This window comes from Eleginops maclovinus, chromosome 6, assembly GCF_036324505.1.
Source record: "Eleginops maclovinus isolate JMC-PN-2008 ecotype Puerto Natales chromosome 6, JC_Emac_rtc_rv5, whole genome shotgun sequence".
Classification (NCBI taxonomy): Eukaryota; Metazoa; Chordata; class Actinopteri; order Perciformes; family Eleginopidae; genus Eleginops; species Eleginops maclovinus.
The window spans coordinates 15,425,143-15,452,124 of NC_086354.1; the positions used below are offsets into that span (position 1 = coordinate 15,425,143).

At 41.6% G+C, this 26,982-nt stretch overlaps 1 protein-coding gene and 1 non-coding gene across 4 annotated transcripts; both read right to left on the reverse strand.

Moving 5' to 3' along the window:
- Nucleotides 1–2,258: 2,258 nt before the first annotated feature.
- trnan-guu (transfer RNA asparagine (anticodon GUU)) lies at nucleotides 2,259–2,329 on the reverse strand. Its single transcript has one exon. It is a non-coding gene; the product is annotated as a tRNA-Asn (tRNA).
- A 136-nt stretch (nucleotides 2,330–2,465) lies between these two features.
- Nucleotides 2,466–7,684, reverse strand: LOC134865573 (uncharacterized). Of its 3 annotated transcripts, none has more exons than XM_063885180.1 (9): nucleotides 7,340–7,684; nucleotides 7,131–7,217; nucleotides 6,159–6,634; nucleotides 5,717–6,032; nucleotides 4,810–5,611; nucleotides 4,486–4,695; nucleotides 3,905–4,374; nucleotides 3,700–3,804; nucleotides 2,466–3,591 (listed from the first exon to the last, which is right to left on the reverse strand). In XM_063885180.1, the coding sequence occupies exons 1-9, from the start codon at nucleotides 7,484–7,486 to the stop codon at nucleotides 2,641–2,643; spliced, it is 3,564 nt and encodes a 1,187-aa protein (XP_063741250.1). In that variant the 5' UTR covers nucleotides 7,487–7,684; the 3' UTR covers nucleotides 2,466–2,640. The 3 variants fall into 3 exon arrangements, with proteins under 3 accessions (XP_063741250.1, XP_063741251.1, XP_063741252.1); XM_063885181.1 differs by having other exon boundaries at nucleotides 6,159–7,024; nucleotides 7,340–7,401; XM_063885182.1 differs by having other exon boundaries at nucleotides 6,159–7,021; nucleotides 7,340–7,387.
- Nucleotides 7,685–26,982: the final 19,298 nt, after the last annotated feature.

A 26,982-nucleotide genomic window follows, 5' to 3' on the forward strand; every position in this document is an offset into this window, starting at 1 on the left:
GCAATGACATATTTTTTAAGGTCAGAAAAATAAGTGTGCTCATAGTGTTTCAAATTTTGGTAGGGCACAACTTAACGTCAAGCATGGAATCTGGATATGGACGCCAAAGATAAAATGTTTGCAGCAGATGAATCGATCTATCAGCAGCGGGTCCTTTATCACATCATCATTTCAACTCTTAGGAAACCTTTAAGTCTAAGATATGTTACCTGTAAGTAGATATGATGCAATACGTATTTACACTTAGGATAAATGAGACTTTTCCCCATGACTTAAATCAATTATGATATTAAGTAAAGACAAGGAATAAGTCATTGTTTAGTAATAATAAGTTTAACTGGTCCTGTTTAAATAATCATCCTGTGCAACCAACTACTGACTTAGTAACAATAGACACACAGAGACATTTAAGAGACATTTTCTGCCTTCTCTCACTTCTCAGCACATTACCTTAAGCTGTGGACAAGATGCCTCACACCCTGGGTGTGGCAGTACTGTGTTTAAAGTGAATTTATTTAAAAATACAATGTCTACTCACAGAGTGTTTTATCACACAGACTGTATTGTTTAACATTGTCCAAAATGCTCTGTTTGTATTGTTGTTTTCAAGCCTTATTGTTTGCAATACAAGAATAGATGTTGATATTAACGCCAGCTGTGTCTCAAAATTTGAGCTGATCATGATGGTTTGAAAATAAAAACAAAGAATGCAGTCATCCGGTCATATTATTCTACTATTTGTTGCGTTAACAGTTGTTTTCCTTTGTAGGCCATTTCATTTATTCATGATAGTGAAATTGTACCGATTCATTTGGACGGAATTTGATTTGACACAATCTCAAAAAACTGAAAAATCTTCTGTAACTGTAAGTAAGAAAACAATCTATTAATCATTGCTTGTCAAAATATTTTATTGACAATATACAGCCCAACTGTTTATTTCAGCTTCTTTTACGGTGTGACTTCATTGGTGTCTTGAGGTTTGATGGCATATGGATGTAAATGTACGGAGCATCTGAGAATGAGAGGAGAAAAACATCATCATCCTGTCACTCTCACCAACATGTTTTAATGTTATACCTTTTTGTCCTGTGTTATAAACACACAACATGAAAGAGTCACTTTTTTTAAGTCTACCTATAGCTACATTTTATATCTAAGTTCAAAATACCTTAATGGTTTACTGTGTACTTAAACTCTACCAACATATCAACACTGTGATTACATGGTTAGGCCAGAGTTTGTACATTTTTCTTCAGCCAATATCAGTAAAATTGGGGGAAAAAGGGCAATGAGAAGAGCCAAACTGATTTTTATTTTGTTACATTATCGAGAACATTTGACTGCAATCAGTTTAAGAACCCCTGTATCCATCAGGTTCACACCTAAAGATAAATGAGGGTATTTTTTTACAGATTCCACTGAAAGGAACTTCACAAATACCAAATCATTTTGCATCCCTGCGATCTACGGAAAGGTAACCACACTTGCAAATATTTATTTGGATGTCATTATAGAATATTCTCTTACAATACCTGCGCATATGTAACGGCTATTCATATAAATGTAATAATAGTATCCTAAATAACTCTAATAATCAAATGACTGTCGAGGAACCTTCCTACATGTAAGCATATGAATATTTATACATACAAAGTAAAAGTTTACAAAAAACTGAGAGGATTACCATTGATGTTTGGAATACAGATGTGGCACAGTGTATGCATTAAAAACAATAATTAGAATCAAAGTTAAGACAAAGGTTTATAAAGCAATCTGAAGCCAGTAGTCATTTTATAAAAGTGTGGTGACGGAACGCAGTAAAATATAACGTTTTTGTGTGAGAAACTTGTTCTTCTTTTGTGTGAAAAACGTTATGTTGTTGACAGGCAAAAACAACACACAGCTTTATCCAATCTGATAGCACATTTTCCATAATCAAATAAATGCAATCGTTTTAAAAAGACCACTCTCTGTAAGCGGTAAGGAAAAACAGTAACTTAACAAACTATTCCTGTGATTAAAAAGGGAAACAAGTTCGTTCAGTGTCTTTTTTTCTGCTCTGCTGACACACTGGTACACATGGGGGAGGGTTACTGTGTGGCCGGCAGGGACTGGCATGTTTCAGACGTATTCGGTGACGATCTGCTGCTTTTATATGATACGCTTCATAAGATTGCTCACTAAGTTCATTAAAACTGAAATACATTTAAAAAAACGCAGAAGTAAATGTAAATGTAAAATAAAAAAAAACATGTCGTCCCTGGGTGGGCTCGAACCACCAACCTTTCGGTTAACAGCCGAACGCGCTAACCAATTGCGCCAAAGCTGGGGAACAATAGTCTGTTAAGGGGGGGGAAAAAAGGAAGAGGAGGGGGAAGAAAAAAAAGGGAGAAAAAGGAGAAAAAAGAAGAAAAAAGGAGAAAAAGAGGAGGAAAGGAGAGAAAAGGGGACAGTGAAGCATATATTTTTTTATCAACCAAACTTTTATTACAATAACAATATATGAATCAAACTTTTTTTTTTTTCTTCATGTCCTCCAGCCACTGTTCTTTTGGGACAGTTTCAATGTTTGGGCAGTACACCTTTCCTTTATACTGGCTGTGTCCAGTCTCTGCCGTCCTAAACTCCTTACACTGCTTACAGGTGTTGTGTAGTACCCTGCGGGTCAGTTTGCGGACTGGAGGAGCAGGAGGAGGAGGAGGAGGAGGAGGAGGAGGAGGCATGAGGCTGTAGCTCAGGGCCTGTGGGGCAGCCCATCAGGACAGGCACCTGAGCACCTACTGGTCCCAGCAGCATCAGCTTCGGAGATGAACTTAGAGCTGGAGCTGGAGCAGGGAAGAGCTGCCGAGGAGTATGTGGCCTCACAGCCACAGGTGTGGCGGGTGTGTGTGTGTGTGTGGCGACTGCGGGTGTGTGTGTGGCGACTGCGGGTGTGTGTGTGGCGACTGCGGGTGTGTGTGTGTGTGTGGCGACTGCGGGTGTGTGTGTGTGTGTGGTCTTTCTCCTCGCTTGGCCCACGGTGCTGCTGGGCAGGTGGTACTGGTGAGCCGGGCCAGATTGGGGGGGTGCAGACACGGCCCGCGTTTTGGCTGTGGGGAGAGGGTCAGCCGCCACAGACAGTCGACTGGGCAGGTCCAGCCCCTGCATGACCACCGCAGTCTCCTGCCTCTGCACCCTCTTGCTGTTCCACTGGACCAGGGTGGTGTGGCTCACGTCCACCAGCTGCATGGAGGTCTTCGGCATGACCTCGGACCCCAGAATACGCCGCCTGATCTGGCGGTAGTCCTCCAGGACGAGGTCAAACCTAGACACTGTGCCAGTCCCCTTCTTCTTGGGACCGCGGTGGATGGCACAGAGCCTAACGAAGATGCTCTCCACGAGCCGGCAACAGTCTGGCCACTGGGCAATTGGGGCAGAGGTGGTGAGGGCATGCCTCTTTACGCTCTCCACCCCCGGCGTGAACTCCTGCCTCTTCTTAGGACTCCTGAACCTCCCCGTGGCCAGCTTGGTCTGGTGTCTTGCGGCAAAGACCACCCGCTGCTGGTCGTAGGGAAGCAGTTCCTGCCAGAGGCCGACAATATTGTCCACCTGAGAAAGACAACATAGAGAGAACAGCACATGAGAAAACAAAAACATTGAAGTGCGGACATGTGTCAGGGAACAGAGGAGAAAAACAAAACAATAAGAGTTCCTAACCTGCTGGTTGCTGAGTGTTAGTAGTGGCTGGTTGCGCAGCTCCACGAGGCATTTTGCCAGCCTGTCCACCCTGTCCATGCCTGGCATGCCGGACTCATCCACGGCCTGGTAAAAAACAGGGATCAGAAATATGAGATCAGTGAAGTGTGGACAAAACAAAGACACGTGATGTTATTTATTATCAAATAAATATGCTTTAACATACCCCAGACACATCTGCAGCCAGGGAGGAGGCAGCAGGCTGGATGGGAGCGGCCATGCAGGAGGCAGCAGCAGCCATGGAGGAGGCAGCAGCCAGGGAGGAGGGAGCAGCCAGGGAGGAGACAGCAGCCAGGGAGGAGGGAGCAGGCTGGGAGGAGGCAGCAGGCTGGGAGGAGGCAGCAGCCAGGGAGGAGACAGCAGCCAGGGAGGAGGGAGCAGGCTGGGAGGAGGCAGCAGGCTGGGAGGAGGCAGCAGCCACGGAGGAGGGAGCAGCCAGAGAGAAGATAGGCTGTGTTGGGTTAACAAGGAGACCTGGCACCATGAGGTCAGGTATATGGTCTTCCTCAATGCCCTCGTCCACTTCCTCACCCCCCTCCACATCCTCCAGCATGTCCTCCGTCTCCTCTGCGTCAGGGTTGACCTTCAGGGGCTGCCCAGTCTGACTTAGGAGGTAGTCAACACCAAGCAGCTCTCCTATGAAAAAGAACAGATAAACAAGCATGCACACATAATTAATAAACATTAATGTCATGTATGATGTCAAGCATATACACTAGGTAGACAGATATCATTACATTAGCATACCGGTGTATTTGGAGGGTGGCCTGAAGTTTGGCACATATGCCCGGCCAAACACCTTTATGTTGTTGGTGTTGACGCTCTGGGTCACATCCCCGGAGTAGGTGAGCAGAGACGATGGCCTGCTGGTCACCGCCGCCGCCCCCCGGTCCTGGTTCCACCTGTTCAGGCCTTCCAGGAGGTAGAGCTGAAAATTCAGCGCATTTGCACTGGTTCCTGTGAAAACAATGAAATATTAATAGTCAATTAAAAAGGTCTAGCTTTCCAATCTAATGAGTGCTTTCATAAAAGAGCATAGTGACTGCTTATATACATAAGGGAGACACCAACCTGGAATGAACCTGTTCAGGTGGCAGTGGAAGGACTCCAGGGATGTGGACCCCCTGGCACAGCGGTAGCTGGTGAGGACCACACCTCCCTTCCTGATGGTGCCGGTCTCGGTGTAGAGCTGCACACCAGGCAGGTCCTGGATGCAGCTGACGTGGCGTTGCTGCACACGCCAGATGTGCTCCATGCGCACCTGGTCCAGCAGTGGCACCCCCATCAGGTCATTCCCATTGGTCCCGCCCAGTTGCTGCAGCAGCCGCCCAATGAGGCTGATGGTGGCCTCCACGCCGCGCGTCCTCCTGCGGCAGTACTGGCTCAGCTCCCTCTTACTGATCCTGGCATCCACCGCAGCATCAGTAATGGCTGGCACACCTTCCTGCCTGAGCTGCTCTCTCTTTGCCTGATGCAACAGAGAGAGGTCCCCTGCATCCCACTCAAAAATGCAGGCAGAGAGGCAGCTCATGAAGGTGGGGTAGAGGGGATGGGCGTCGGTGGTACACCCAACAGCCAGCCTCCGCATGAAGTGCCAGATGTCCAGCCGTATTTGGAGGTCTGGCCACTCCCCAAACCTGTTCTGCAGCGTGGTGGACCCCTCACTGATGCAGCAGTTACAGTCCACATACAGCAGCAGTGGGGGTGCGACAGCTGCAAGGCGGTACCGCTCCATCACTCCTGCCACCATCCTGTCCAGTCCTGGCCCCTCCTGCACTGTCACCACACTGGTCACGATCTGGCCAACCTCGTTCCCAATGGAGGTGACCCAGAGACCAGTCCCCTTGGCATGGCCAGCCAGCTTCTTTGTGATCTGGAATTTCACAATAGCGATGTTAAAAAAATCTGTAAAATTTGAACTATCTACAGGAGCAAGAGTATATAGATTAACTACACTGTACACATGTATTATTATTACCTGTTTGGTTGAGTCCATCTTTAAGATGGAGCCAAACGTTGATGTGATGCTGGCTTTAATATGGTCCAGGCGAGAGAGGATGTCCCTGCCATAGACCGTCAGCAGCCAGCGACTGGTGGGCACATCAATGGGCTCTGGGGGATCCTGGCACACCACTGGGAAGAGGCTTGGCCGGCCAACAAACTCAGCACACTCCCCAAGATAGTGTGCCAACCTGTTCAGCCATTCCTCCCCATGGTTCTCCTTCAGCTGCTTCAGACTGTTCCCGAGAGTCCGGTCACGCAGCAGGCGAATGACACGGATGTCACAGGCGTACCTGAAATGAACATGTAGCTCCAATTAGTTACGCATTAAAGGGAGGGTCATTACAGTCATGTAAAGGCTATCATACGCAGCCGGCGAAACAACAGTTGAATGTGACAGCAGAGTTCCATTTACTCACTGGCGGGTCAGGATCATCCGGAACATTTTCTGGTGCGGCAGGTCCAGCTGATTCCGGACAGTCTCGGAGGTGGACAGGTAGTTCACAGAACACACAGTGCACCCGAGTGTCTCTGTCACCATCAGGTAATACCTGTCGATGTCCAGGACCTTCCGAGCCCTCTCGTGGACACCGTACCCCGTCAGCTGCTTCCCACACTCAGGGCAGGTTACCCTCACCTTCCACAGGTGGTAGGGCATCCACACCATCAGCCTGTGGTTTAAGAAGCGGTCTGGTGTCGGTGTCTGGTGGTAGATGAGGGCTGGGGCAGGGGGCTCGTACCACAGCTTCAGGTCTTGCCGCAGTTTGCCAGAGTGGAAGATGGCGTTTGAAATCCACCTCTGGTCTTGGACAGGGATGTTTTTATACATCTCTGCTGGCAACCACACCGAAGCTGCAGCCCCCGCAGTGGCCAGCTGAACTCCTCCAGGTGCATCCTGTTTAGAAGACAACAATAATGTAGTAATGTATGGCATACATAAAGGCTACACTAAGCATAACCTACACAACACATTATTAATGTATGGCATAAATAAAGGCTACACTAAGCATAACCTACACAACACATTAGAAATAAAGGTATGTCTGGAGGTCAGTGTAAGGAGTGCGCTTGACCAAAGGGAGATGGCCAGGTATGACTATATAGATGTTAATTAGGTTGGCTTCAACCATCTTGTCTAATAGCTGTAGCTCCCAGCCGTTGCACCAGCCGTTGCACCAGGGTCCGAGACCACAGCAGCAGACTGTGATGGTGGCACAGCAGCCGTTGCACCAGGGGCCACAGCAGCAGACTGTGAGGCAGCGGCAGGAGGCTGAGTGGTGGGCTGCTAAAGCAACAGCATTGTGTTATGAGATAACAGCTACAGCATTGCAGCAGACATGAGATGCCAGATTAATCATAACGATACATCATTTAAACATAGATCACCTTACCTTAGCACCGTGAAAGCCACAGTTACAGGCCACTGACCCTCCAAACAGAGTGGACTGTCCACGGACCTGCATGGGGCAATTCTCAATCTGAAACAATCAGTACTGTGTTTAGTCTGGGGTAGGTAGTACAGTCATTTGCTTTATTCATAGTATCTGCACTATTGTAGGGTATATTTTTCAAGTCATCATTATGTATTGCCATATTTTACCTTCTGATAGAGGGCATACCACTTCCGCTGCCTAGGGGCTGGTCTGTTGCCTCCAGAAGGCCAAACCCCTGAGCTGGCAAATGCCCTCAGCCTTGCCATCCACTCTCCTTCCCCCAGGCCCTTGTGGCTTTTAGGCTTGTTGCTCATCTAAAGGGAATATGAATATGAAAATGGACAACAATAAACAATGAGCATCCTTTGGACAATACACTGTGACACTACAGCACAAACGCGCACACACAGCATGACAGACAGCTGCATTATCAAATCAATCAAGTTACAATAATGTTGGGTGTCTGATCACCTCTGATAAGGTGAAGTAGTTGATATGATTTGCTAGTCATAGTGATAATGTTATGTAGATCGTATTCGTAACGTTAGTTTGTTTACATTTACATGGCTTTTTCTATTCATATTAATATTGAGCCTATAAACATTACATTTATTGATCATAACGTAAACGTCAGTTTGTTTACATTCCAAGTACCACCACGAACGACACATATTAGCTAGCCTAAAGCTTGGCATACCGCCTTATATGATGCCAGTTCACGCTAGCTAGAACAATGGCGTTATCCTATTTATAAATCACACATTTGGCATGATAATGTCACAAACATCTCCTCTGCAAAACGAAATTGACCGGCAAGTTAGCAATCGCGATTGTAAGCTGTGGTGGCTAAACTGGCCAAACGTAACGTAACACAGGTAGCAAAACAATCGCGGATACTTTGGTGTGATGGATTAAAATAAACCTCACATGCCCAGTTCACGCAAGCTAGAACAATGACGTTATCCTATTTATAAATCACACTATTTAGCATGATAATTCCCCTGGCAGGCATCTTGTACAACATCTCCTCTGCGAAATCGAAATGGACCAGCAAGTTAGCAATAGCGATTGTTAGCTATGGTGGATAAACTGGCCTTAACGTAACGTAACACAGGTAGCAAAACAATCGGATACTTTCGTGTGATTGATTAAAATAAACCCCACATGCATTTTTCAGCAGGAGACACATATTTGAATAGTTACTTACCATTGAATCGTACTGCTAGATTCTAAGTAGAATAAGCGGAAAAAACAATGGCGTCCGTTTGTTGCAGAGCGTTGCTGTGCTTGAGCTTGCTTTGGCGCGTAACGTACGTCATCCATTCCACATTGGAAAGTAGCGATGTGATTGGCCAGGTCCAATCTCCACATTGGATAGTAGCGATGTGATTGGCCAGGTCCATTGTCATCTCGCTACGTGATTGGGACAGGCTGTATCTCACATTGGAAATGAACGAACGCGATTCGCTGTTGACATTGGACTGAGAACAGACTAACCCTTCCCAGGTGGGCGCCACAGAGACAACCGTGTGTGCAGTGAACAAATGTTTGATTTGAAATGACCGCCCAAATCACCCAGCTTTAACTTATATTATTGCGGCATAGACTGTATGGATTATCACCGTTGTCGTAGCGCCCCCTTGTGACAGCAAATGCGCTCAACCCACGAAGAAACAATTCTCGTTTGCACCGATAGGTGGCTTATCATAGTTAACGTTGAAAATGTATAAACTTTCAAAGAAAAAGATAAACGCATACAAGAAAAAGATAGAAACAAACAACAACAAAAACATGTGTAGATGGTAAGTACTGATACATACGGCTAATTTTAAACTTTTTACATCTAACCTGAAAAACAGCTAACGTTAGCTTAGCTTTCCTCACAGCTCACATGACGCATAATTAAGCGGTGCGTTCTTATAATACATACATGGGTGCAAAAAGCTATTATAATACTCGCTAAATATATTATTTACACTAAACCGCAACCTTAAAAAACGATGGAGTTGACCAATATTTAACCTCCGGAGAACCAAAGAAAAAAAGTGTCTCACAATTTCTTTTTTTGTGTGATTTCCTATCAATTTGGGCCTAAAAAAAACACCTTACAATTTTAATTTTTTTGAATATATTTTTAATTTTAATTTCACAGCATGTACACTGTAGAGGAGAATAGGACGATTTATGCATGGAAATAGAACTACATTTGGGAAAATCTAAAAAATGAGCAGCTTATGTCTTTTTAAATGATATTTACCTAAGAACACATTTAATTTGATTAAAAAAATAACATTCTGTTAAAAAAAACATGTACAACAGTAAACATGTATGTACAACAGTAAACTATAACACATAGAACATTAGCAGTTCTGCATTTCTTCTTCCTCTGGATATTTTAACAGTGATAATCCTGGAAGCATGTTTTCTTTTTGGTTAAGCAGAGGAACATCTTGCATTTGGTGCACCTCATGTATGTCTTGCCATTGCAGCCCTTGTTCCTGCATCTTTCCGCATGTTTTATGTCCATCATCTCTGGCATGTGTCTGGCTCCTAGTCTGCATACAGATGGCACTGGTTGTGGGATCCTTGTTTTGGTTGGTGGCTGATAGACTTCCTCACTGTCTTCACTGCTGTCATCAAATGATGGACTATCCATCAGCTCTTCAGCCAGGTGCAGTTTGAAGTCCAGGTACTGTCAAGTTATCCAGATGTTAAGATTCAGATTCAGCTCTGCCCAAACTTGAAAATGGCTTGTTCAACACAAATGATGCAAGGGGACAACTCTGTTCCGTTCTGGTGATTTATTTTCTTTTAGATTGATGGCACAAAGTGAAATTCCAGAGGAAGAATAGGTTGATAACCTTTAAGAAACAAAAGGGCAAATTACATTCCACATCAGTATGCATCAATCATGATCATTAAACTAAACATCTCATTTAAATTCAAAACAGATCAAAATCAAACAGAAAACAGCAAACAAATGATTCTTTCAAACTAAATATTTGAAGTCCATACCAGTTGCGTCCGTGGTTGAACATGAGCTGTCAGTAGGCTGAGGAGACCGAGCAAAGAGGGCTCGCCGAGCTAACTCCAAACATTTTATACTCATGCTCAGTGGCGGCTGGTGAACATTTTTTGGGGGGGGGGCGCAGTTGGGCGGCACGGTTTAAATAGCACTTTTTTAGAGGTTTAGCTTAAGACAGTTGGTTAGGTGGCTGCGGCCACATTCGTGCTTCTTACATTTTTGTGTGAAGTGCTTTAGATCCTTCATCCCGGTTGTAGTCCAAAGTGTTTCAGTCCCAGGACTTTGAAATAACAGACAAGGGAAACAAAAAAAGGCATTGCTCACTGTACAACCAGCTAACCAATTCCGCTTAGCATACAAGTTTGAGGAGAAAGTCCGAGTGTAGGTTCTCCCGCGATCAGTGGTCGTCTGTTGAATGTTTAAATCCGGACGCTCGGGTCCCAAGTCTTTCAATTTCTTCTTTTCGACATCTGATAGTCGATGAAACGGTGTTTTAAGTAGAGCTTGCACGGAGTTCTCAGCCATCGATGTCGCCATATTCACTCAATCTAAGTTTCAGCTAGCTTACGGTGCTGCTCTTTACGCTCGTGGTTAGGGAATGATAACGATGCTGATTCGCCGAAATAGTCCAATCGCGTATCTAAGAATGTCACATTGAACTAAGCAAAGATTTGCGCCCACAGATCTAAGTTTCATCCCCCAATGAAAAGCTATCCTTGCTAAAATGACTGAGAAAAGTATAAGCTCTCCTATACACCGATTCGGTGAGCGATTTGTGTATGTCGCCATCTAGCGACGGGGCCATTGCTGCGGTGTGCGTGCTCAATCATTACACTCATTATCCATTCAACAGTCATTGATGCTATCAATAATAGCAAGATAACCATAACCCCAAATGAATAAAGTTACTTGGTTGGACGATGTCAGACAGTGGCCTCCAGTTACTGATGAAGGTATCTGAAATTACTGATATTAATTCATGAATTAATATAATTAAATATTAGTAAACGGAAAGTAGAAGGAGATGTAAACACAGCTAGCTTCCGTTGAATTGACTTACTGACCTTAGCATGCTAACTAGCATTTAATCTTTAAGGACAGCCCACGTGATTAAAAAATAATGTAATTATTAATGTTGGAATTAAATACTTGTTTCAGCAATAAGTATGACATATTGAAATAGGATACAGCAAGAAAATAGACTGTCAACACACATCGCTATGTGTTGACGTTTGTTGTAGCTAACATGCTAACGCAAGCTTACATGACATTTCATTAACATGATATGGCTGCGACGTGATCAAAAACAAAAACACTTTTTTGCTTCGTTTTAGATATTCAGGAGTATTTTATTCTTCGGCTGGCCAGTGATGACCAACAAAACAAAAACTACAGGTCACTGATAGAAGGTCAAAACTACCTGAGCTCTGGATGGGTCGGGCAAATACTACATTGCTTTTTGGACGACCATGTCATACTGAAAGGATCGGTGAGGTTTTCCCAGGCCATCCACAGCCACCACACTGTGGAAGTTACAGTGAGAGATGGGGGGCATGTTGAGAATGTGAAGTGTGACTGCATGGCTGGCAGAGGAAGCTGCTGCAGCCACGCTGCAGCACTACTGTACACCGCACGCACACCGCATCAATGGCGGCCGCTCTACTTCCGGTCACTTCGCCGAATCGGTGTATAGACTCCCATGTTATCGGCGCCCACGGACGGTAGCCGACCTGCCTATTCTCAGAAAAGGCGAATGGCAATATATTATGTCCGGACACATTTTAGCGGTTCTTGACAGTGGTCTCCCATACACATTTAACCCATAAACACGGTACATTTCTTATTTCAATTATGTTGTATATATAACGTTTTTTAACTCAAAAAGTCAGGGTGGGCGGCGCCCAAGCGCCCACTATTGACGCACCGCCACTGTTCCTCGGTGTGAAATGGGTTTTTGAAATGGGTCGGCATTTCCTGCGATCGTCATCAGGTAGTCAGTCTAGATGAATTCTCATACAGGGCGTTTCTTTGACTATTTATAGGCAAATATGGGCGTTACACGAAGTCTGCAAAAGCTGCGCCACATTTTGAGTTGATTGTGATTTATAAAGGGAAATTGGCGTAGGGAAATTGGCGTAGGGCTTGCGTGCACAGTGTTTTCTAAATCAGAATGACTTTTTGCGTATTTACTTGAGCCATATTTTCACGTGAATCCTACGCAAAGCTTTATACAGTAAATGAGGCCCCAGATGACAGAAAGGAGGCCATGTGTTGCTGCTTTGTTCAACAAAAATCAAAGGTTTACCTGGCCCTGCATTAATCCACAAAAGGTCAACTAAACTTGAGAAATATATGACATCCAAGCTAAAATCTGGAGGGCTTTCTTAATTAAGGCCTGCTCCCATCACAAAGTGCCAAATCAGATTTAAAATATAGTTCTTAAAGCTCTTTGACATAGGTGTGTCTATAAACTGCTGCAGCTAGATGCTAACACTAGCCAGTAGGAAACGTGGTAGTGCTATGCGGTCACAATTTCTCCCTAAAATGTTTTAAATGTTGTCTGTACTGGTCTGTTTACTTGCCCTGGCTGTTCCCAGGGTCATGCGTCATTTAATTCAATAAGCCTGCGCACAAACAAATGCCAGCCTACCTGCTCAGGAGTTGACCTACTAACCCAGCAGTGAATCTTTGACCCTTGACTCACTCTCTGGGCAACCCCCCGGGCCCGTCTTGAACTTGTTAACAGCTTTCCCATGTCCCTGGGCTGGGCAGTGGTGATTTATTCTCGGTGTCCACACTACTAGGGGCACCACAGGGTTGAAAGATGATTGTCCTCCTGAGCAGGGGAATAAGCTGTGGTATGATGGTGTCAGGAACCCCAGCTGGAACCTAGAGGAAACTCTATCACAGGCTCAAAGGAGGGAGATGACATTTAATCAAAGCAGAACTGTACATATTGCAGCTGTCATATGGAAATCCTGTTACTCAAATTCTGAGTTTTTTTTTATTTTCTATTTTTTTTAAATATGTGATCCTTTTGAAGACATTATTCGTGTATCTGGGACATTTGATTTATATCCTGACAAAATGAATGGAAAACAAAAATGTAATTTAAAAAAGATTCTCACTTTCTCAATTATTTATAATGGTGAATATACTTCTTGTCAATTCGACTCCATTTACTTTAAATATAGCAAATTGAGTAAAAAAATTAAATGTAAGAGAAATAAAAAATAAAAACAAACAAAATCCCTAAGTGATTTGAAGCAATGTTATCGTTTCAAAACAAAAATTTGACAATTAAAAATAAATCCAACATTTATATCCGTTAATAAAGCCCTGCCAGTGGCCCCTAGAGGCTGTAAGTCCATTGCACCTCACATTTTTTCTGTTTACCACCGAGTATAGGACCTTAACATCAAATTAAAAGTATTAATCATTTCAGTCAAAAACAAATACACTATTAACATATAATTAAGAGTTCAAGAAGTCATAACAGCATGACAAAAGTCAGAATAAAGACTGGTTGAGGATATACTGTCTTTAACCAAACCTTAAGAATTTCTTATTACCTGCAGTGCCATCGTGTCTCACTGCGGTAAGCTTCAGTGTGTTTTAAATATTGTCCGCCCACACACAATACATCAACTCACCCACGCCCACCGCCCATTGATGAATCTATCAATGCGATCCATTCGCATTGGTGGAGGAGCAGTAGTCAGTTGTATGTTGATGTAGCATAAGCAGTAGTGTGTGTGTGCAAGTGTGTCTGTGTGTATGTGAGAAAGGCAATAAGCATGCATAGAGTGTATGCAGAAGACACAAGAAAGAGCAATGAATCTGTGTTAGCGTGACACCATAAATCCTCTTTGCTATTTTGATTGCCTGAATTTAATCTCATTTTCTAAATACAGGCCATTTGATGAAATTAAAAGAGAGGGGAGTGACTGAAAAGCATATGTTTTCCACTACGGTCCATCATCCATCAATGTGCTATAATTATTTTCCATTGAAGAGCATGGTGGGTTGCCACAGCCTTTGTACACTTAGTGAAGATGAAAGGAGGATGAAGTCATTATCTATGTCTCTTTTCAATGCTTCTGTCCTACTGATGTGTACTCAGCCCCCACACTATCTCAACCCCAACTCTACACTAGCACCACTTCTCTTAAACTTGTTCCTCATTTGAGGATAAATTAGAAGGTTCTTACCCATAATGTTTCTCATTCTGAGTGGCTCGGCTGGATTTACTGGTGCTTACTCCACACAATCTTTTTTTTTCTGTGTAATGGTCACAAGGACAAAAAGCTTCTGGCAGTGTAATTTTAGTGAAGGTCATCCACTTTAGAACTAACATTTAAGTTGGCAGACCCAAGGTGCCACTTTTACTTTTGTTTACACCTACACAAAAACAAATTTAGAGATATTTTGTGTGAAATCATTTTCTGCTTTTATTTAATTTCATGCAAACTGTATGCTGTTTGCGGAAAACCTTCAGAAATGTGAAAAATACTGGGACTTTTTATTGCTTTGAGAGACAAACACTACAGCTGCTAAGTTTTACCTAGGAGAATCAAAGTCTTTAAAGAATTGCCATTGATGTTAATGAACATTATTATTCTCCTAGTGGTTTTCCTGAACATTACTATAATTACCATAATTATATACCGTAAAAAACAAATTTGCTGAACAACTGGAGCAATATCTCACTGTTTAGTGTACGCTAGCACATTTTTCTTCAGACGCACAAACTCTTTTAGCAAGCCTTTCTTTCTTATTACCCTGGAGAGCATTTTCTATGGCTAGGCAAAATAAAATAAATTAAACGAGGGAAAGAGGGTAGGAGAAACGGCAGAAAGAAAGAACTGTGCAATCGTGAGAGAGGTGTCGAGCTTTACTGATATTGCTGGCTGCTGTGTGTGGCGCCGGGATCCCATATCTGGGTCAGGCCTCCCAGCCCGAGATTCTCCAGGTAGTGCTCTTTAACGTCAACATGGGTGAGAAAGAGATGGATTTTGGGAGTATCTTGTTCCGCAGGTGTGGTGTGGTAGATAAAACACTCCCTGCTAAGACAGCTGAGCAGAGATCCATCAGCAGCACAGTGGGTCTAAAGCGTTCACCGCCAGCTGGTGCCGCTCTCACAGCTCTGATGCCACAGAATTACACTTAAGGTCTCACCGCTCGTCCCTACCTGTGTCTGTGTTTTCCACTGACATAAACCAGTGTTGAGAAGTAATGGCAAAAAGCTGCAGTGTACTCCCTTTACCCACTCCACCCAGCCATGCACTTCTGCTACCCCGGGCCTCTGGGGTGCCGGCCTGTTGATGAGCACAGTTTAATCAAACTGGCAGGACAGGGTGTGTTATCTAAGCACATTGTTCTCTGTGGCTGGCTGTCCCACTCTCTGCCTCCCTTCACATGGGAGTCAGTGATCAGTGCTACAGGGAACATCAATCGCAGTTCACACAATACTCCTACGCACCCATTGTCTCAGAGCTCAAAGACTCTGATGGTGTTGAATGAACTGATGATTTGTTCATTACTCAATTATTTATCGTGATTAATGGCAATTAGTCAGTGTGGCTTCTTCTTAGTATTATACACGTTGTTGGTAGATATTACCAGGAGTTTGGAAATGTAGATGAATCACATACTCACTTCTGATTCTTCCTTTTTTGCATCACATGAGACCACACAGTCAACTAAAATTCTTACGAGATGAAAGCTTTATGTTTCTGAAAGCAAGCATTTTGAGTGGTACAGGTTTTAAGGTTAACATGTTCAAAAAAGACCAGCCTGACTTCATTCAGCACAATATAAAGCAATATAAAAATCACACACCTACCAAAGGGGAAAAAAAGACTTTTCCTAGGGTTTGCTCTTCTTTCTTTTCAATAAAGCTGACAAAATACTGTACAAATGGCTGGTATTCATACAACCAGAGTTCTTCCTCATCTGATTTTACAGCTTAAGCACCTCCCTGGTATGTTAAAGGATGTGGCTGGCAATACCATGTGTCAACGAGGCCGCCTCTCAGCCCAGTCCAACACCAGTGCATAAGTTAGTATTCCAAAAAGTACAAAGAGTGCAAAAGAAAAATAAATTCTTCATCTGCAGTTTTAGTACTGTAGCCTTTCATGCCGATCACTAATTGCAGAACTCTGTTTTTGACCTTGCCAAATGAAAAATAAATAGAAAGAAAATTGAGAATGTGGGAGAATACTGTTCTTTGCTTTTTGAACCAAAGAATGTGTGTAGGAATCTTTTCTTTTAAGTTATGTAGCCTTGATATTTCTCTGCACTTTTGAGACAGCCCTGTATGAATTTAGCAAAGTGCTCTTAGTCTTCGTTGTAAACTGGTCAGGAAGTCGGATGGGACTTGGCTCAGTGTAAGCACGCTGGTTTGTTTGTGGATGTAGATGAACAGCCAGTTTCTCCTCCTCCCGTTTCAGGATTTCCAGCAGACTGCACGATAAAAGATCCTGCTTTCCCTGACAGTTATACTACCAATGTATGTTTTGAATAGAGCTCTGTTTCCAGATCCACCAAAACAAACATTTCCCAACTTCATAATACAAATAATGTAATAAACACTTATGCTATTGAAAGTTTAACCTTTTGAAAAACAGCCATTTTGGTTTTTCAAGGGGTTCTTAAAAGCTGAACTTGCAGCCTCTTTTGCCTTCAATGCCAGGTCAGAGAGTTTGTTTTGATATCATGATGAATTTTTTGGGGGTATTTGTATAATAAGCCTAAACAGATCAAACAGAGATAAGATAAAAGATAGTAGATGCAACCTTAATATCAACATTTCCTTGAATCTAAATGTGCCTTCTTTCTGTATTGCAGCGCCCTCATTTGCATACAAAGATTGTTCTCTATAGCTCCACAACAATGCCCTCCTTTTTTGGGATCACTCTGGTGGCTAATCTAAAAGTTGGATAGATAGGCTTTGCTTATCTTTACTATTTTAAGCAAACCTCTTCAGCATTGTGCTGTTTTTTTTCTTTGGCCAGACTATTAGTCCTGCTATGAGCTCTAAGTTCATTTTAACTTGTTTCTTTCCTGTTCAGATCATGAGTCACTAGGCCTGATCAATGAATCATCATACCGAGCAGAGCACAATGATTCCAATCAGAGTCAGAGGCTGAAAGGTTGAGTACAAAGCAGAAAATCAGCTCACCACCACCCACCATGGTGGCCCTGCAGATAGCCTCTGAATGCTGGTAAATGGGCATGAGCGTGGTCATCCACATTGTGAGTCAGTCTAATAAGCTCTGGAAGTGAGTAGGCAGCGGTCCGGTCATCTCAGCAGGGGGTGTCACTCTTTTTCTCCACCATCCAGCATCTTTTATCTCTGTGTCTCTATAGGGGCCCAGACACAGCATCAGCCCAATGTGTGGTCAGTGTCAACTGTAACAGAGCATAAATGGCAAACAATAAAAAGCAGGTGATAGGAGTAGAGAGCGACCGAGACAAAGAGAGGGAAACATGGTTGTTTTTTTTGTTCGTCTGGTTAAGGGAGAATGTCTGAACAGAAGACATTTTAAATCAATCGGTAAATTGGTTTTGCGTTGTGCAATATTTGCAAAGAAGTAAAAGTTGAATCAATACAAAACTCAATCAGTAAATATCTAATAAGTGTCTCCTTATTGCAATCTCCCCAATGCTCTTTCCCTCTCTTTTTCTTCCCATCTTCCTCCATGAGTACGGATGCACACGTGCATGCACGCTTGCTCATCCCTGCTCTCCAGGACTAATTACTTTAAGTGAAAAAGGCTCTCCTTTGGGGCACTGATTTCACCCAGTGTCTGATGAGCAGAAATTACATGTCTAATGGAATGGAATAGTTGCGCAAATTGAAGAAATGAAACACACTTTTTTTTAAATCTTCCGTACCTTAAATTAGATTTTAATTTGGACCACACTCACACATAATGGAGTGCAGTAAGCCTTCGTTGGCACGCTTCCTAATTGCCTGTGGCTTTCTTATTTCTGCAGGTCGCCTGCTGTATCCATTATCAACTCCACTGACCGCCATTTTAAGCGTGATTTCTTTTGAGGCAGGAACATGATGTCAGGAAAGCTAGTGTAAGTGTTAATGCTTAGCTGTTTTTTTGTTTGCAAGCTCTTTTTAGGAAATAAAACTTTAGCTAAAACTGTAAAATAATCAGTATTCAAGACCTGTTACTCTTCCTCTGGAAGGACGACCTGCTGACCAGGCAGAGTTTCCTTACATGGTGGAAATATTCTGTGCCACTGGAAAAACATCTTGCCAAGCAGGCGTATTCCTGCAGCGTGGTAGATGTATGGCTTGGGTTAAGAGCCTTCCTACTAGGTGGAATCGCCCTGCATGCCAAAAGTCTCACCCTGCCTCTTTGCAAAATGACCTGCCAACCAGCACTGTGTGCTCTGCCTCCGGCTAAACCATCAGCCAGCCAATCTTTCCTCTTTCCTCCTTATCAACTTTCTAGACTGACTTTCCACTGAGAGAGTGAGGTTTCAGCTTTGCAGGGTGATCTTCCTGTTCAACTGGTTGCTTGACAGAAATGGATGCTTTATATTAGTATTACAACTTTATTCTGTTGAATCAATTATTTAATAACTTCATGAATACCACAATGGATGATATCCTTACCTAAAACGTAAAATGTATTCAGAAAACAGCATTACAAAACAAACAGATCAGAATAAACTGATGAAATACTTACAAATAACTATTAGCATGATAGGAAATCTCGAGGAGGGGGAAACAGAAAAAATTAACTGGATTTTTAAATTATACTTTCTATCAACTGCTGTGTTTCAAGTATGTGTGGAGAGCTAATACTGTTGACTGCAGCTAAAAGTAACTTGTGACTTGTGTATTAGATTACTGCCATTAGGAAGTAACTTGAAATGTTACTTTCTGACAAAGTGACTTGAAAAACCTCTTTGCGATTCCTTGCACATTTGTTTTATTGTCCATAGAGCTTATTAAAGCTCTACCGTTAAATAATCTGTACTCTAAAGGAACGAATCTCCCCTTTACGGCATTTGATTATGTCGAGGTAGCTGTTCTTTATGTCAGTTTCCTCCATGTAACGTGTCATAGGGATTGTATTTGTGATCTAACGAAAAGACAGCTGATATTTGTAGCATCTCCTCCACCACCTTACAGTCTACAAGCTAGTTATTTCCCCTCGGAGTGACAGCATAAATCAAAGCTAGCATTTGCTGTTTTCAAACTGTCTGACATTGTTGTGTGTGAGTTTTGTTTATTCTTTAAATTTTAAGTAGGGTTATTTGCAGCTGATGCTCATCCTCAAGACACAAATTGCATTACCCCTTTGATGTTATAAAGAAGAATGGCTCATTTGAAAATGTGGTGGAAATAAGTGATTTCTTGAATTGCTAACTAAAGTGTTGAGTAACTCGGTATAACAAATAAGTAGCAAACCGACAGATTCTTTGCTTTGTGGTGAGATAACAACCTTCAACACCACCACTACCACCACCAGTACTGCACACAAAGCCATTATATTTTACAGGTCTTCCTTTTTCTTTGTTCTTCCGGGGGAGGAGTGCATTAAGCTGAGGAATGTTTGCTTTGCCTCCTCCATCTGAACATGTCCCCAAATTTCAAGAAAGAGTGAAAGAAAAAGACAAGAAGCAGCTGCTGGAGTTAAAAATAAACAGAAACGGCACTTACGAGAAGAGAGTCAGAGAGAGCTTTAGATGCAGCTTGGAGAGGCTGACCCAGCGGCCCAGAGGTGACAGTACTGTGTGTGTCAGAGGAAGAGGGAGCCTGTCTTTGGAAAATCTCAGAGAATTGTTCAAGTCCTGCACCCACCTTTCTTATTCAAAAGGCTTCTGAAGATATGAGAGAATGAAATAAAAATATATAATACAATTAAATGTATCCCAAATTGTGCTGACTTCAAACAACACACTTTTATGAAAATTGTGAAAGCAGAGATATTACGCTTCTCTAATAAAACAACATTAATTCACACTTATCTCAACATGATGGGAGTCTGGCCTTACCACGCCAACTAAGATTCAATGATAAATGAAAACATGTCTATCTAGTCTTATTAGGATTGTGCTGCGGCCCACTTCGTGCTGATGTAAAACCAAAAAAGAAAACGCTTTCTTGTTGCACATAAGGGAGTTTTGTCAGCTGTCAAGATAACGCCCTGATAATGTAAGCCAAAGAGACAAGGCAGACATGTTAAAAGAATAGCAGTAAGAATAGTAACTTATCACAACCCCAACCTCGCTCTTGGACTGCAGACCTGTCACTGTCCCCCTGTGCTCCCTCCTTTACCTCCTCCAGCTGAACCTAAACTCGTGCAGGACCTTGTGTGTGTGACTATTACTCTATGTCATGAATATCTGACTAATTGTTAAGAAAGTGGTGTTTTTTTTATTATTATGCCCTATTCCACTTCTTGGAAATGAAAACAAAAGCTGTGAGTGTTGAATTGAAGTGAGTGTGTTTGGAGGTTTTTACATTATTGGGTTACCTGCTGTGCTTTTATAACTTAGAGTATGTGTAAACATCTCTTATTGATTAACTGGAAGAGGATGTAAACATGAAAGTTATCATTTTTTGAAATCCTATCAATTCTAAAATGCTGCAATATAGACCTATTTAAAAAAAAATGAAGTGCCTTTAAGGGAGGGGGAACATGAATAGTGTTGTTTTTCTTGATATCAAAGTTAACTTTAGTGCTAAAAAGATGTAAAAATGTTGTTGTTAGACCCATGATTGGCAGTTTATGAGTAAACTAGAGCAAAGGTTAACATGTTGCTGATGTCCTATTCACCTTTATCCCTCATTCATATTTGAAAGTAAATTACTATAAGAACCGTCTGTGTGCAATATAACATCTTAATCCCACAACAAACTGCTTTGTACGAGATAATATTCAAAGCTTAACCCTCAAAATAATTTGCCATTACAGACAAGTTTTTCCTGTAATAAGGGATTATACCGCAGCTTACTCTACAGGATGTTAAAAGCCATAAGCTGAAATAGCTCAAAGTTCTCTGAAAAGGAGAATTACTACTATTACTTTGGTGTAATAGAAGCGTTGATAGATAAAGTACTCCACCGCCAGCAACAGCCTCATTGCGATTGTGGCTTAGACGGAAAAAAGAGGCCTTCAAATATTGCTTTGTTTCTGATTTATAGAAGCACATCGGTAAAATAGGTTCTTTTAAAAAAAACTGTTCGCTTTAGCTAGTGAATATTATTTCGATGTGCTCTAGCATGAGAGTTTTATTTCACGATTTACCAACATTACCTATAAGGCCAATTAACCCGTACCCTCTCTGCCTAACTGCATGATTTTTCTCAGCACATTGTGAAACTGCAGGCATCTTTAGAGACACACTGTTTGCAGGATGAATACTGATACTGCTCTAAACTAGGCGGTCAAGGGACAAAAGAAGAAATGCATTACATTTAACGATATAGCATGGAGTGTGTTGCATGGAGAATTACCTGCAATACATGAAAGCACAGGCAGGAGAGGCAGATAAAGTGAGCCGGTAAAAATAGAGGAATGTGCCCATCGTTTGCAGATTTGTTGTGTGAAATAGCAGGCCATTATCTGGACAGCCAGGAAGGTTTAGCACAGCGAGAGGAATGCTAAGGTGTGTGCTGGCGTGTAATTAACAGATAAAACTGTTGGTTCATTAAATGCATATGCAGTGTCATGCATTCGCTATGCTAGTATTGATCGCACGGACATCTCCACGCACATCCCTGCTCACCGGACTTCTGACACACTACATCCATCACGCCACCTACCTCCACCATATTTATAGAATTTTAATTAGTTCTGAGCCAGAGCCAACATCATTAGCTTTTCTCTTCCTTTTTTTTCAGTAAACAGTCATGCATGGTAATAAATGTGTTCTCAGACAGAAGCAGTGGGTACTTGTATCAAGGACACAGCAAGAGAAAAAGAGAGAACGCAGGACACAAAGGTTGACAGTTTTAAATGACGATGAAAAATTGAAGCAATGGAAGAAAAAAAAACGAAAAACATGTGGGATGCGGACAGTAATGTCACCTTGGAATAATTTCAGTATGATTAAATGAGTAGCTCCCGCTATTTCTCTGTGATGACAATATCTGAAAAGAGTCAATAAAACTGAAGTCCACAAACGTGGGTGTAAAGTTGTATCCCTAAAACATTGCTTATGTGAAAACTACACACTGGAGATAAAAACGCAAAGGGAAACATTTTTTCCTGGCACTTGCAGCATACTGTTTACAGAAACTTGATAGGCACTTGCAGAAACTGTGTAGCTGGACTCTTATAATAAAAGAAAATACTCAATCTTGCAAACTTTTATCCTGGTATCTGATGGCCGTTTGTTATCTGGAGTCACACAGGAGTTAGTCAGAAAAACAAACAATATGAAGGTAAGCTCGAATGTTCCATTACTAGCAATACGATGAGGAAGTAAAACCCACAACAACACATTCAAATGCAGCAGTGTCTCAGCAGACAATACACTAACGTGGTTTTATACTCAGCTATTGAGAAATTGTAATCATGAGGCCTATAGAAAAGACAGAGAGTGATGATGAGGCATCGCAGACAACAAACAATGATCAAAAACCTGGCATATAAAAACCCCTCTGTGTTCCTTGTAAACATCATTTCCCAAAACTGGATTTGACTCATATCTAGGGGTGTGTATGTAAACACACTCATTGCACAAGTATGTTCTACTGGAATTGCTCTCAGCTGAGTGGAGAGGGACTTTTCCGCAGTCCACTGTGTTCACCCTGGGCTTGAACCCCTAGGTTTGTTTGGAGATTGCATTCTCAAACACATTCTCACTCACGGGCAAACACACTCTCACACTAGCACACATTACTCACTTAAGGGTGACCTAATTAAGCCTGAGGGTAGGTGTAATTACATGCAACCTTCAACTGCCCTACTCTCCATTGTTATGGCTACTTGCTGCCTATGGACTGAGTCAGTGTGCCTATGCTGCTGTCGCCTTTGGACTTCTCAATCCATTAGCTGGATAACTCCACAGAGACACAAACATCATTTATAAAGTTCTAAAGAGATACACGCACATGCTGCCTTAATTTACTTTTTCATGGAATTGTATATAAGCTCACATTAAGGCATCCTCACATGGCTCGATGATGGCATATTGTAAAATAGTTATTTAGATGAATAATTGAGGTTGTCTTTCTGTTTAGATGAGCAACATTTTCGAGTGCATCTGTACAGCATGTGGTTATAGGCACTATGTGCTTTTCTAATTAAATACAAGAATGTTGTTTTCAGGTTTATAATATAAGTATGTTTTCTGAATCACATTTAATTCTATCTGAGGGCTGAAAGCAAGGGAGCTATAGGGCTTTATCTATTTTTCTGCTGGCAGCAGCCTTTGCCATTAGTCTCCACGTCATTAATGGAAAATGTTTTACCTCGTAAATATACTGTCCACTACTGGGAATACAATGTTTTTTTCACCACATACTGTAACCCTCGAGCTGCATTAATAGGAGCACTTTCCAGGGTCCAGGGTCCATGTTGATTATAAACAAGCTTTACCTCTTCAATATGCCAACCATGATCGAGTTGACAACTTTACAAAATGATTTTGTAGATATTTAATGCTGATAAATTATCTTTTGAATAACATATAGATAATGTATTAAACTAGTTTCAGTTATGTTGAAGGGTCAAATTAGTTAAGGAGTGAAATCATTTGCATAGTTTGTGTTAATATAGATTTTGAGGTTTGTTAAACTCACCATCTTTTACTTTTCTGACATGCAGGCGACCTTTAGTTCATGTGTTGTGGACAACCTTTGCTCTCACCCCCAGCACATATTTTAAAATTCTATTGTCCAAAGATCCTACCGATACATGGCTTAAATAATGCATGAGAAAACTACAACTTTTTGAACTTACCTCACCAGAAATACTAACCCTTCAGTAAAATATATTTTTATGTTTGTTGTCTATGTTTAAGTTTCAAAGTATGAAGTTAAATGAAATCCTAATAGTGATATCCAGAGGCCTGAGAAGTACTCAGATCTTTACTTGAGTAAAGGTAGAACTACCAGAGTGTCGGAATACTCTGTTACCATTAAAAGTCCTACATTCAAAAGGTTGCTCATTTAAAAGTGCAAACGTATTAACATCAACATATACTTCAAGTACCAAAAGTAAAACTGCTTATTAGGCAAATTAGTCTATTTCAGAATAATATATATGATATGTTTTATAATTATTGATCATTAATGTGTAGGTGTAACTAAAGTCCTTTTTGAGTGTTGATTGTATTTCACATCATTAATCCAAATCTGCAAAGTAAGTAAAGGTACAAAGTAAATGTAGTGGATTAAAAGTACCAGACTCACCTCTGAAATGGAGTAGAAGTATATGGTAGCATTGAATGGAAATACTCAAGTAAAGTACAAATATTTCAAAATGATGCAATACTTAATGTTATTTTTATTATTTTTTAACAACCCTTTTCTAATATAAAATCTGATTATATGCCTAAACTTCACCATACTTTAGTGGGACACAGAAAACAAAACCTTTCACAGTTATTTAGGAATGCCCAAAAAACGTTCACATTTAAGCTAAAAGGACTAAGATAACATTACCTTCCATTTCAGGTAATAATGCCCTAAAATAGCCATCTTGGGTTTCATTATTATATTTTAAAGTTAAAGTATAATTTCAGTCTCCGAATTAAACTGCCCCCATTTCTTAAAAAGGCTCTCGACATGTTTCCTTTATAAAATGTTATTCTTTAGATTTGTATCTATCTTGTAACCCTAACTGTTCAATATGCAGTGAAAATAAAGGTTACAGTCATTTAACAACAATGGCTCCATTAATGCCCTCCATGAAAGAAAGGCTAAATCAGCGATGTGTGATCCATGTGGGTTCTGGAAGGGGTGATGGAGGTGGCTGATAAGAAATGTTATCAGACAAGCTGTCATATGTGGTGGTAATTTGCTGTGGCCCTGTTAGTAATTAATCACAGGCGCCTGGTAATGCATTCATTTGATCTCAGAGGGATTCATCGTGCAGGACAGTGACCCTTGACAGGTCAATGCCCCCCCGGGTGTTGGTCATTCCTGTATTTGCACGATGCATGGGAGGCTCCTCCAGTCAATACCAGTTAATCACTATGCACATATTAAATGAGTCGGTGCCAAGATTGAATTAAAATGTGTTCCCTTAATGTGCAGAGGTAATTTCACCTTGCCGATAAATTACGCGTCCAAAAACACATCGCAATAAATATTCAGTTAGATATTTTACAGTGTATGGTTTCACAAGTAGAAATGCTAAAAGAGCCCGTCATGAAAGGAAATGCTGGTTCTCTGATTCTGTAAGAAGGCCGCATGAGGTCCTGTATATTGTCTAGAAACATCTTACACTATTGAGTGGATTTTTTTAAAACATGCAACAATTCATTCCACATCTTTAGAATCGCTGATGATGGGGCTCTGATTTGACCTCTCGGTGGAGAGGATGAAAGGTTAGAGGAAAGGAAAGACTGCCAAATGTACATCGATTTATCCTCCTCCGTCATTCCGTAGCCTGCCACTCACAATAGATGGAGTGATTTCTGGGATGTTGGTGTGGCAATCGATGAGAGAAGAAGAAGTGGTTGCATTGGTGAGTGAAAGACCAGAGAAAAAAAATCTCCCTAATTTAAAGGGAAATGCGTGGTTTTAAGTTGGTCACAGGCAGAGTAACGTATGACAGAAACGGAACAGTTGATCCTGCATGCAAAGCAAATAGGTCAAGGCCGTTTGCTGAATGAGGCGTGCGTTGTGAGCAGGGGTTAAAAATCAAACATTATGGCAACATGAACATGAAGACTGACAATAGCATTGAGACAAACAACCCTTTCATTCATGTCAGTGAAAGCATTAATGATTCTAACTCGACCTAAGCTCAACAAAATGCAACATGTTGTTAGCATGCTCTCTATTGACCAATGAATTAGGACTTTTCTTGTAGATTACCTTTTGGAAGGTTTACATGGAAGATCAAATGACTTACCATATATTTCTGGGTTGTATTTATCTTCTAAGTACCAGAAATATATGCACAAACCAATGCATGTATCTTCCTTTCTTTTTTAATGGTATACTTCTTCATTTTGGGTAATACACTTATTCCTTGTTTTGGCAGAGTTAGATGAGAAGATGGCTATCACTCTCATCTCTGTCCAGTAAATACAAGGCTAAGCCAGCTGCCAGATATTGTGTTACAAGATCGGACTACAAACACATTATATCTTGTTTGTATACAATTTAAAGTATAAAAATGACCACCCGCAGTTTTACAAAGGGTTTTGTCACAAACTATTTCTTGACTCCAGGAAGTTATATTGCCCAGAGTAACTAAAAGCCATTTTTTTGGTACACTTAGATTTAGGTACAGACCAAACAAAGAGATGCTGGTAGACAGATTTTGTTACCTTTGGAAAGAGCTATGGTAGCTGTGTCCCAGTATTTCCTGTCGGTGTGATAAGCTAAGCTCATGAGACATGAGAGTGGTATCATCTAACTCTGTATAAGAAATTGAATAAGCATCTTCCCCGAAATGATAAGTTCAATATAAAGTCAAATGTGGTATTAATGCCTGCTAAGATTGTTGAATCCACAGCTTTACAATATGGAAGACAAGAAAGAGAGAGTGTGCTGCTGTGATTCATTTTTTTTTTATTGATCATCTGATTTACTAACTCAGCTAAATCGAGTCTATACTGACATATAGT

Excerpts from the sequence above, each read along its gene's own strand:
- LOC134865573 (XM_063885180.1), bottom strand. The coding sequence starts at position 7,486 with ATGAGCAACAAGCCTAAAAGCCACAAGGGCCTGGGGGAAGGAGAGTGG. Across the intron at positions 7,218-7,339 it reads GGTATGCCCTCTATCAGAAG|ATTGAGAATTGCCCCATGCA; the intron begins GTAAAATATGGC and ends TGATTGTTTCAG. Across the intron at positions 3,805-3,904 it reads TGGCTGCAGATGTGTCTGGG|GCCGTGGATGAGTCCGGCAT; the intron begins GTATGTTAAAGC and ends GTTTTTTACCAG.